Here is a 12299-nt window from a genome sequence, read left to right as displayed (position 1 = left end):
GACGCGTTTTCTTGAGTGACGTTGTGAAAGCCTTGCTCACCAAGTGCAACATTTTCATAGAACCACCTCCGCCTATCATCCCCAGACTAATGGCCTCACTGAGCGTTTCAATCGTACCCTTGGCGACATGCTCTCTATGTACGTCTCCTCCAACTACTCAAACTGGGACCTCGTCCTTCCGTATGTCACGTACGCATACAATACCGCAACGCAGTCTACTACTGGCTTCTCTACTTTTTTTCTCCTCTACGGCCGTCACCCCTCTGCTACAATCGACACCATACTCCCGTATCAGCCAGACATATCAGAGTATACACCTGCGTCTCAAGCAGCCCAGCATGCGGAAGACTGTCGACAAATCGCCCGCGCATTCACGGCTAACACCCAGTACCGCCATAAATCCAACCATGATAGCCAACACTCGACACCGCACTTCTCGTCTGGCGCTATTGTGTGGCTATGGATACCTTCCAATGCCCCTGGACTGTCTTCAAAATTTCTTGCTAAATACCATGGCCCATACCGTGTTCTGGAGCGCACCTCTCCGGTTAATTATGTGGTGGAACCTGTTACGCCGTCCCATGATCTACGCCGGCGCGGACGCGAGATTGTTCACGTCCAGCGCCTCAAACCCTATTACGACCCTGCCGTCTTGCTCACGCCGTAAGTCGCCAGGATGTCTCCTCTTCGTCCCGCGGGTAATTGTGAAGAGGAAGAAGTGCACAAGGAACATGCCAGTCAGTGGCATCGTGATCGCTGCGCGTGCTGGATCTGACTGTGTTCGCTGCCGCTGTATTCGCCGCTGATCTGCTCAGTCCTGCTGATCAAGTCCTGTTGATCTGCTGAATAAACCCCCCATTCTTACAACTGTAATATTTTGTGAACATGAATAATAGACTTTACAAGCACATGATTCAGTGCGCCGTCTGATCTAGGAGCTATGTCAGCTTAGCATACGACCCTGAATACACAGCTGCCCGGCCGGTGCAGCCGGCCGCCTTGGGATAGAACAGAAAGGCGAGGTGCCCGTGTACTGTCCGATGTCATTGCACAGTAAAGAGCCACAGGGTATCAAATTTTCCGGTGCCCTCGCAGCACCTCTTACAACCTGATTCGCGTTTGGTCGCTAAACCTATAAATCAAACTTACGGATACGGCATAGGTTTTTGTTTTGTTCTTGCATATATTTCTCCTCTCACAGACAACGTGAAGGAAGTAGCTATTACACCATGCCAAACATAAACTTTCATTGATTCTTTTATTCCTCGCATAAATACTATGATTGAAGCCACCTTGCTCCTTCGGTTCAATAATTGATAACACTTTTTTGTCTACATTCTGCATTTTCGTCTCTCAATATGTAGTACCATATTGCTCATTTATTGGCATTTAGTTTTATTTCTTCAGTGTTATGTTGTCTAATCATACATTTTAGTTTTTCGGTGTTTTTATGCACTGCCCATCATCCCTGTAATGATTTGCCCTCAGGGTAAAATGCGAATTCTTGGCGCTGCTAAGTGGCTAGCATATAACAATGATAGGAAAGCTTTACGCGCGGTCACAAATGTATACACATTACTGCTTTAACCAAGCTGCGTGAAATTTAACAAGCTTCTGTCAGCCCTATCTCGTTGCTGCTAAATTAGTGCGGTGCTGTTGCCGCCAGTTTACTTCTAAATATCAAACGCACATGAAACCATCATTATCAGCTAAAAAGTCATGAAAGGCAACGTGCACTCGTCATAAATGACGAATGTTTAGAAAGTAGAAGAAGCAAATTCTCCAAACTGAGTTGAAACGGTTAGTAGCTGGTTGATTTTATTATCTCTTAAACAATGTACTATACATTACCAACAAATTTATTACCACTTTCAGCAAAAACGTCAGAGGTGTCAGTGCATGTATTCAAATTGTTGCGCAAATGACTTATACTCTTTAGAAAGGGGCGTGCTCAAACCATCATTTGTGAAAAATAGAAATTTGATTTTCCCCCTCCATATTTATTGGAGAGACCTGAGCCGCATCAACCGCCAAGTTTCGAGAATCGAAAGCTCTGCCATGGTGAACTATACCAACGCCATTGGGTAGATCCGCTTTTGCCATACCCTGGGTAATAGAACCTTATTCTCCAACGAGCTGGGCTACCGCCCCCTGTTTTGCTAGCCCAAAAAGTTCTGTAACCGGAACCACTTCCATCGAACTGTCCACCATTGCCGCCACTACCACCGGTGCTGCCTCCTTGCCACTGACCTCCGGAAGATCCTTCTTGGTCCCAAGAAGAGCTCTCGCCCTCACCCCATTGTCCACCTCCAGAAAACTGACCACCGGCTCTTCCACTGCCGAATTGCCTTCCGCTAATTCCTCCACCTCCAAAACTACCGCTCTGCCATTGGCCTCCGTACTGACCTTGACCTCCGGAGAGTCCTTCATGGCCCCAAGACTGGTCTCCACCTTGATCCCACTGTTCACCCCCATAACCATACCCTTGTCCTTGTTCACTACCCTGACCAAAGTTGCGGCCGCTTATGTGGCCATCCTGCATAGCCCCTGTGAAACCTCCTCCACCGAAAGAGCCAGATCCTCCTTGGTGGTTCAACCAACCGGTAGTAGCCTGTTGCTGTTGACCTGATAAGCTTCCTTGACTGCCTAATTCATTTCCTTGGTAAGTGGTGCCCTGCCCTTGGCTGCCGAAACCCCCTTGACCCCAAGACAAATAACCACCCCCGTGGCCACCGCTGCCCTGCTGTCCTCGACCCATAAAACCGCCTCGACCTATACCTCCAAACTGGCTGTTAAAGCCACCGGTTTGGCCTTGGCTTCCCGAAGACCCCCAGAAGCCGCCGCTACCTTGCTTGCCTTGACTTCCGAAACCCCTTTCTCCTGTACTTCCAAACTGGCTGGTAAAACTAGCAGTTGGGCCTTGGCCGCCCCATGCTCCCCAGAACCCGCCACCACCCATCTGTCCATGACCGCCAAACCCGCTTTGTTCTGAGCTACCGAACTGGCCGCCAAAGCCACTAGCTTCACCTTGGTCTCCCGAGGAACCCCACGAACCACCACTTTGCTGACCGCCACGATGTTGTTGTTGCTGTTGCCACCCGCCGTTTCCACCGAAGCCTCCGGCTCCACCACCCCGCATTCCTTGGCCCCACATACCACCCTGGCTCCATCCTCCTCCACTTCCCCAACGACCTCCTTGACTTGAGCCACCGCTCTGGCTCAACCCTCCTCCACTACCTCTGCGTCTTCCCAGTAAGCCAGTGTTCAAGCCAGCGGTCACTCGCTGGTCAATGCGTACGGACGATGAGAGATCAGGTGTATTCCCGAACCCGAACAGTGGCAAGGAAATCCATAGAGGCCATCCACCATGCCGTACCCACGCCCCAGTTCTGAGTGCGGACCAGGGACGGGCTCGCCATGCCTGTACATAGCTCCTCCAGGGCTGGGAGCCAATCGTGCCACCCCAGAGTCCGCGGTCATTTTGCCGGCCAATCCAGGTCCATATATGAGACGTTTCTACACCATTTCGCAGAAGCCTGCGACCTCCGGTCAGGGCGCCTAGGTGAATAGGATGGACTCCACCAAGGCCCAGTTGATACAGTTCAGTGCACCCTCCGCTGCCTTGGGATCTTTGTTGCTGTCCTGCAGGTGAAAAAATGAGATGCTTTTCTGCGGACATCAAAATGAAATGCAATGTAGGTCACTGCATATCTTCCAAGAAATGATGGGTAGTGGATAAAGTAACGGGTTCAGAAACATCCATATAAAAGGAAATGATGAGGAACGTTAGATTTATTTGGAGTGGTTTAGCTGTTTAATACATTTTAATAACATAAAAACAATGACTAAGTTTTTCCATCTCAAGAAGAGGAGTTTACACAAGCATTGGGACCTGGTCTTGACTGCTTCGGTTATGATGCAAAAACAGTAATTGCGGTCAACACATTCTCAGCAGACAGACACGACTATATGCCTTTTATTCTTGTAACGTTTTCGGATACTATAGGTTGCCTTGTGGATTTATTATTTCCCAAGGAGGGACGAGATGGGAGCAAAATAATTTGCTTGTTTGTTGGAGACAAATGCGGTAACCTGTATCCACCACTTGCAGTTGCTTTCCTCGATTCCAGGCGCTCGAGTGTTGAGAGAATGAAATTGGGGACGCTGTGAATCCCATGGATGGAAACTTGGGCTAGTCGGTAACGGTGATCCATGACATGAGTGTGTAGCGCAACAAGACGAAAGACGCAGAATTTTGCGCTACACATTCATGTAATGGACTTCGAGCTTTTCATGTCAGGAGTTCTGTATAACTAAAGGACGTTTTTAGTATGCTCTAATAACTTTATGTGCTCTAGAGTGGGCTTACGCTTGTTTGGCCTGTTTGGAGCACTGTCTCACTCTCGTGTAAAGCCATGTAATAAGTGCAACTATTATACGACAAGCCTTCGTCTCGTGCACTGATGAACTTGTTAAGCTACATATTTGAAAAATCTTACAAATACCGTGCGTTGCTTGTGCAGCGTTGTTTCTAAATTATTTGTGTAATTGTGAGTGCGCTCCTACAGCAAAGCGGCGATTGAATGAAGTACTACTGTCCGTTTCAGAAGCGAGAGCTCGCCTGGAAGATGACAAACACTTTATTTCTTCCTGTTTTCATTTCTTTAAGAATCTAACGTCAATGGTAGTGAACCCAAAGTGTCAACCTTGAAGTAGGCGGCCTGCATAATTTGTAATAGCGGTCATGCTGTTTTCACACTCTGAAAGATCGCACTTGAAATATCATATCGAAATAAATTCTGAATTGTGGAGTTTAAGATCGCAAAGCAAAATGTGGTATTCGGGGATGCTGTAGTGTAGGGTTGTGGCGCAATTCAATCACATGGGGTTCTTTAACGTGCACCGGCATTCAATAATATGTTCAACAGCCTCGGGAAGAAAAACCACTTTACGTTAGGTAGCGAAGCACTGAAAGCTGTAGGCGAATATGTCTACTTAGGACAGGTAGTTACCGAAGTTCCGGGCCATGAAAGTGAAGTGACTAGAAGAATAAGATCGGGATGTAGCGCATTTGGCAAGTACCCGAAGTTTAAGACTACCAACGTACCTGTATAACTCAAGAGGAAAGTATACAACAGTTGCATCTTACCTGTACTCACCTATAGGCTGAAACCTGGAGGCTAACGAAAAGTGTTCAACTTAAGCTGAAAACAACCCAGAGGGCTACGAAAGAAAAATGGTAGGGGTAACATTAAGAGATAGAAAGCATGCAGAGTGGGTCAGATAAATAACTCGAGTTAATCATATTATAGTCGAAATAAAGAAGAGGAAATGGGAACGGACAAGGAATATAGTACAAATAGAGAATAACTGATGGTCGCTTAGGGGGACAATTTGGATTCCAAGGGAAGGAAAGCGTAGCAGGAGGCAGTAGAAAGTTAGGTGGATGGATAGGTTAACGAGTGCTCAAGGGTCAAGTGGATTCAGCTAACATAGAACCAAGGTAACTGGAGGAATATGGAAAACGCCTTTACCCTGCAGTGGGTATAGTCCGGCTGATGACGATAGTAATGATGACATTAGGCAGTACACGGGGGCCTTTTGAGTTGCGCCTGCTTCAAAAAGCGACTACCGCGACGCGGAACACGCTTCGTGCGTAGTGTAAAAAAATTCTCAATTGAATGCTCGAGTACACGTGACATGTTAGTTTAGGCGCCGCGTTAAACTTTATGTGATAATGCATAACACGACTGTGCCTTTCAAAATAATGGAACTTTCTATCGGCAAGGTAGTACCTGACTTTTGAAAGAGGGAACAATGAAAATTGCTTTGGTTCTACACATATCCCCAATAACTGCGCGTGAAGCAATAAAAACCTGAAAGTTCCCTTGTCTCGATAATGCTATTCATTCAAGTTACGTGTGGTGTCTTCTATTAAGCACTAGATATACCAGGTGAGAAAAAAAAAAATGCCTTTTGCATGTACCGTCTTGTGCAGAAGTTTGCAGCCCAATGCGCTGGGCGGAGGAGCAGTATCGCTCCCGAGAGGCGGCGCTGCGCCCGGCGGCGCTGCCTGGTGACGCAGCTATAAAGAGAGAGGAAGCTTGTTCTCTTCCCCTCATCCTGCGGCCGAGAGCAAAGATGTGCGATATCAACCGCTGGATGAGGGGAAGAGAACAAGGCTCCTCACTCTTTAAAGCTACGTCACTAGGCAGCACGGCGGGCGCAGCGCCGCCTCTCGGGAGCGATACTGCTCCTCTGCCCGGCGCGTTGGGCTGCAAACTTCTGCAACAGACGGTACATGCGCTAACATTCCACGAATACAAATACTTCACAAAATTACTATACTGGTCTACTGAAACACCTTGAAGCCGACGAAAAAAAACTAAAAAAACTGAGACCTGAGGTAAAGTATTGGCGAAATGCTTAATCTGAAACGAATGAACAAAAGCATGCTTTTGCTTGTAGAAGCCTGAGGGCATGAAATCATTCGGTAGAAATTTAATAAATGGGGCTGCACAAGTCCAAACAAGAATGCGGCAATATTCTCTTTGAAGCAAGAATAACCGGGACTGTAGACATCGAATGTACGGGCTAATGTGGCCGGTCACGATGGCGTACACAACATGATTGTGATCGTACACCCCTATCGTCGACATCAGCACAGAATGGTAAAAGCTACAGCTTGCGGTACGTGCCATACGGACTGGCCCAGATTGCCATTACCTTTCGCAGTACTGAAAGAAATTTCGTGAAAAAAAAAACAAAACAATATTATCAGAGTGGAGCGAAAAAAATGAATTTCAAATAGGTGAAATTTCCGCAGCAATAATTATGTATTTTGGAACCAGAGAGCAACGCAAAACTGAGGGAGGTACTGCTTAGGCTGTGCTGTTCTAGAAGCTTAAAATGTTACAGCATAAGGCCGCCAGCGAATTACTAGTTTTCTAGGCAGGTAAAAATGCAGCCTGGAATATAGACCTAGAAAAAGCCAATAAATAGAAAATTACGAGCACTTCGCGAATAACACCATTTATTCAAGTTCATCGAGGTTTTAACTATTCTGAACAATTGCAAAGGCGTCAGTAAAATAGTCGATATGTGAAAGTACTACTCATAAATTAGTGCTGCCTACCGGTCGAATTGCAGCAAATATATAAGAGTGAATATTTCAGTCATGAAAAGAAACCGGAAGTACGCGCCCGACACTCACACAGATATGGAACCTGACCTAAGGTTTTCACCTATACATGGCACGGCGTGTGCACTATTTTATTTGTAAAATTGAGGTAATGGGTTTTGCCTTGGAGTATGATCTTTTGCTTCTGAGGACAGCCGGTCCTCAAGGTGGCAGGAACGCGTGCTCGTTTTCTGTATTCATGCAATGGTATGAAGTCGGGTTGTTGGGGCTATCGTTTACATTAAAAAAAGAAAGTGAGACACAGTGCGAATTTTATCATTGAAAAAAAAAAAAAAATGCGCCATACACTTGTCTCTAAACCTTTTTGCTGAATTAATTTTCTGTTCTTATGCCAGACATTATTTTTTCACTGTTGTGTTATGCGGACGGTGTGGTGGCGAACTTCCGGTGATGCGGGCAACCATGCGAGAAATGCGGCTGGTAGTAAAGAACATTACGTAGAAAGTTAAGCATTGAGGACCATGGGGTGGTGAAAGTTAGTGGAGAAAAAGTTGGTGGAGAATATATATATATATATATATATAGACGACTTGAGTAGAGGCTAACACACTGAGCGCTAACAACTAACACAAATAACACAATGGGAATAGTTTGACTACTTAAATTAGCAGAAGGATTAATCAAATCGCGGCGAGGCATGCAGCTTAAAATAGAGGACGAAAGAGGCGAGAACTTTGGTAAAGGCTGCGAAGTATAACTCAATGTTTTAATTGGCCAGCATTCCTTCCAGCCACGCTTCATATAAAAAAAGCTATTGTTTTCAACTACATAAGAACAAAGACAAATAAACAATCTTGGAAGTTGTGCTACGGGCTGCACTTCCTTACAAAATATAAAATAAAAATATCAGTCACCTGAGCTGGCCGGGTATTCACGCTACCTGTACATGCATCGCGCACCTCATGGCAAAAACGCCTTCCGATATATGCCCATCCGCACTAAGGAAAATACGTACCATTATTTGCAGAGCCCTTGCTTTGTGAATGACAGCAGGAGACGAATAATCCTAAAGGAATGAGAAAGGTAGTGATTTTTTAGATCATTAACGAAAATAAAACGAGAAAAAATAGATGTAATAAAGAATCTGTTTAGGTTCTGAAAATATTTAACCTGTTAGTCATTCCCGAAGCGGATGAACAGAATTCAATCGACGCTTGCAATTAGGAAAATAGAGCATTTTGACGGTGCTTTAAACGAATTTTTCTGCTCGTAGTTGCGGATTGATCATGAATAATGCAAGCAAAATGCGTTCCGCTTGCTTTTAAGAATACTAGTTTCGGCTTAACTGATACAATTGTTACTTTCAGACACTATTGGAAGTGAGGAAACAGTAGGCGGCACCTTTTGCTAAGGGAAGTGTGACTGCGAACATTGTGATGACGCAGTTGAAAATTTAAGTTGGCCGTGAAGTGCGCTTTTTTTCCCTCTGCACTCTAAATGAGTGACGAGGACAAGAAGTTGAGCGAGTGTTGTGCAACAGAAGAAGGAGCTGAGTAAAAGCTCAGCACGCACCGGTACCTCCATCAACCATCTCTGTCACTAAAACAGAGTTGCTCAAACTTTTGATGTCACCTCATTTCTTCTACATGCAATCTATGAAACTGTGATCGCTGTCTGGTGATGGTCAATCTTCCTTGTAGGTATTCGCCATTTTCGCGATGAAACAGCAACAACAAGTAGACTTCGTCGTGGACGTTGCGGGTCCTGTAGAGGGGTGTCAGCGGTACTCTAGATGCAGGTCGTAAACGGGCTTACAGTTCGTAACTGGGAGACACTTGCTAATGGAGAGGCTGTCCTGTCCAGCTCAGACCTCAAGAAACAACGAGCCTTCGTCGAAAGAGCACGGGAAGCGGCATTTACCAACGGTGTCTCGGACTAGAGACCTAATCAGCCTTCCCATAGTCTAAACCGTCGTCCATTTCAATAAACTGTTTCATAATAATCATCATCTGATAAGGAGACAGACAAGTGCAGGGGAGCAAAATGAAATGAATAAGACAAAGTAGAAAAATCCAGACAGTGCCTTGCAACCCTATAGCTATCCTAAATAATACATAGTCACACTAGCGTTTGCTTAACCTACAATGTCTCTTCCAGTCTCTGTTGCCAATGTTTCAATTTGCTTTTCTAAGCAGAGGCGTGACATTGAACATGCTGTGTCTACGTTGACCTAGTTTTATGTATTTGAGTGAGGATTTCGGACTGTCACTCAGCGCGGTATTTGTTCAGCTCCTCGTGCCTCATCCTGAATGTATGGAACGCAGTCTATTAGAATAAACATAATCTTTATTATTTGAGGTGCTCGTTGGGCCTCATTTTGGAAAACTAACAGTCAGAGATATATAACAATAAGCGACACTTTGAATAGAAAAATTGAATAGCATGCATACGTCTTTTTTGACTCAATTATTTCCTAAAGGGATTTGCTATCATAGACTTGTCCGAAGCCGAACCTCATTTGGCCGCTCTTATGCATATTATGCTGATATTAGTCGAGTGTTTTAAGGAAGATCCCACAATATGGAGCAAATTTGTAATAAAGCCGTATTGCTAATTAGAGTCACTGGGTTAACGCCATTCTTGTGCCGGGTTATTGGCCAATCCACTTTCACCTTACCATCTGATCGATTTCATGGTAACATTAGCTGTAGAGTGACTGTCTGAGCAAGCGGCTTAAGAACTGCGCAAATTTTCTTAAACTTCGAGGTGTCTATGAAAGGCGTAAAACTACGCTAGAGCAGTCGCTAATTAATTATTAGAGTCGGTAATTCTTAACATCCGCTGAAGCGCAGTTACACGGCTTTCATGGAAACTTCGTACTTGTCGAATGCTAAGTGAATGAATGAATATCAAAAAAGCGTAGTAAATGAAATGTCGAAAATGAGGTGAATAACAGGAGTCGGGATAAACTACCATGATCTCGTAGTAGCGATATTTGAAGCATTTCAGTCAAAGAGGATGTATATTATTCGCCAACAATTACGTCACGCAATGTTCACTGAGTGACACAGCCGTACAGAAAGCGAGGTTCTTACAATGTTTTTTTTTTAATTATTAATCTAATCTGCCCAAGAAAAAGCCTGCATTTTTATGGAATAGAACTTCGGGACTTATTTTTTCCCCTTAGCGACGATCTGAAGGACAGTAATGGTCATGCTGGCGACTTTTGACCGAAAATTTCGAGTGCAATTAAAGGAATATGTAATCTAAACAGGCATGAATGCTTAAGTGACCAGTATACTTACCTAAGATTAAAAGGCCAAAACGTACTGGCCCCAGGAGAGCCATGAGTGTCCAACGGCTCAGTCTCCCTTTTGCTTACACAAAATGACTTGCCCGTCCTAAGTCGAAAGAAGTTTCCGCGTCCGAGTTCAGCAAAATAAAAATGAAAAATGCTTCAGCTAGCCAATCTTGTTTTTGACAGCTAGGTGCGGTAAGCTGAATTTCTGAGACGTTCTTCACGTGTGCGGCCCTGAACGAGAAAATAGATCCGGGCATTGTTTTCACGACATCTATGCCCTTTTTCTTGGCACTTCGTAGGAAAAAACAAAAGCAGGATATGTATTGTTTCTGTGTTCCTGAACGACTCGTGGCCTCTGTGTCTTTGTGGTGTAGACACGACAGGAGTATTGTCGAGCACAATGCAACAGAAATCTGTCTGTTCATCTATAGAGAAAGATTCAGTGGAAACCTTGCATGCCAAGCAGTGTAATTGGGCCAAGCTACGATTGACAAATACGTGAACACTAGTGCGGAATAGCATGGTTACAAGACGAAACGTTTGTCGACATGAGAATTGAGCCTGTCGTAGGATAGCTGGCACATTTTCGTTGACATTGCGGCCGACATTGCGTTGTGTGCTCACCGTGTCGAAATGAAGAGAATGGCGCCTGTTGCGTTCCAGTGCGGTCAATATTTAGGTTGCGTTTGGCTTTATTTTACCAGGGTACTGATTAGGGCAGTGATAACGGTAATAAAATATACTGACGAACAGCAGAGTAAACAAATTGCGGAAACACCGCAGAAAATGTCACCTTGTTTATTTCCCATGACGTTGCACGCAACGCGAATGAGAAGCGTGCACTCTATAAAGTAGTAGCTTCCAAGTGGATCATTGCGAGGAGAAAGTCGTTTTATGCGAACATTGATATATCCTGTGGTCGAAGTCGCTCTGCCTTTTTGAAATCGTGCGTGCCGTCGGACTGGTTAATGTTATTCGATGACCATTAGTGTTAAAAGTTGTCAAGATGCCCATCTGAAGAAATCCCACGTGTGAGAATCATGTCGGCTGACTTATAACCTGCAGTGTAATGAATAGCAATTTGTTCAGAAATAGTTCAGAACATCCGTAGTTGCCGATGTAATGTCTTTCATTTCATGAAAATTCCTCTATTTGATAATGGTATAACTGGGCACGCTTCTTTTTGTCACCGCACAATTTCTGGCTCGTTTAGCGGCAATCACAGGTGAAGAACACTATGATATGTAAGGTATGATATGTTTACCATCACGGGCTGCACTAAATAGGGACTCTTCACCAGAGTAATGATTCTACAGAAATTGCCACAAAGCTAAGGTTGCCGGCACGCTGGTGCGTTTCCTCTCAGCGGCGATTGCATATTGCCCCTGTCTTGTTTGCTCTGCTCTGCGCCAAAACGTGCTATGAGAGTGCACACGACATGCCGTGCCATGTTTCCGCTGAGACTTAGCGCGACATCGTTAAGCTTCGCGGGAGAACCCCTCGTTCTTCCGTACTTAGCGGAGTTGTCTTGTCAGAAAACCAACGTAACGCATGGTGTGTCGAACTAAAACATTTAAAAAGAGGACTAAGTAATGTGAATTACAGGTCAGCGCACGCCTCAGACGACTTTACTTCAGTTCAGATTACGCCAAGAAAAAATTCTACGCTTTAATAGCCATTGGAAGCCGGTCTTATATACCAGCATTATTCGATATCGCTTTCATATCCACTGCGTGGGGCCTACATGACGCTTTGGCAGTTCTGACGGCATCGCGGGTCTGCCGCATTCGCCACAATCTGATTACTCAGCCCGCTGCCCTGCCTTCAGCTTTTCCTGAGCAAAAAGGACATACGCAT

The 12299-nt window shown here is 45.0% G+C and overlaps 1 protein-coding gene across 1 annotated transcript; it reads right to left on the bottom strand.

Annotated features, from left to right (window-relative positions):
- Positions 1-1800: 1800 nt before the first annotated feature.
- On the bottom strand, positions 1801-10562 carry LOC146195741 (uncharacterized). Its single transcript, XM_084597891.1, has 3 exons — positions 10447-10562; positions 8157-8207; positions 1801-3642 (listed from the first exon to the last, which is right to left on the bottom strand). Exons 1-3 carry the CDS (start codon positions 10487-10489, stop codon positions 2024-2026), a joined length of 1713 nt encoding a protein of 570 aa, XP_084454017.1. The 5' UTR covers positions 10490-10562; the 3' UTR covers positions 1801-2023.
- Between the last annotated feature and the right edge of the window lie 1737 nt (positions 10563-12299).

The sequence above is a fragment of the Amblyomma maculatum genome, chromosome 3 (genome assembly GCF_055883805.1).
Source record: "Amblyomma maculatum isolate TAMU_Amacu chromosome 3, ASM5588380v1, whole genome shotgun sequence".
NCBI classification, from domain to species: domain Eukaryota; kingdom Metazoa; phylum Arthropoda; class Arachnida; order Ixodida; family Ixodidae; genus Amblyomma; species Amblyomma maculatum.
This window is presented reverse-complemented; position numbering and strand designations above follow the sequence as displayed.

What these genes read in the sequence shown, in the direction of transcription:
- LOC146195741 (XM_084597891.1), bottom strand. Translation starts at nt 10,489, where the DNA reads ATGGCTCTCCTGGGGCCAGTACGTTTTGGCCTTTTAATCTTAG. An exon ending in TTTTGGCCTTTTAATCTTAG is followed by an intron (nt 8,208 to 10,446) that starts GTAAGTATACTG and finishes TCATTCCTTTAG; the next exon opens with GATTATTCGTCTCCTGCTGT. An exon ending in CAAGGGCTCTGCAAATAATG is followed by an intron (nt 3,643 to 8,156) that starts GTACGTATTTTC and finishes TTTCACCTGCAG; the next exon opens with GACAGCAACAAAGATCCCAA.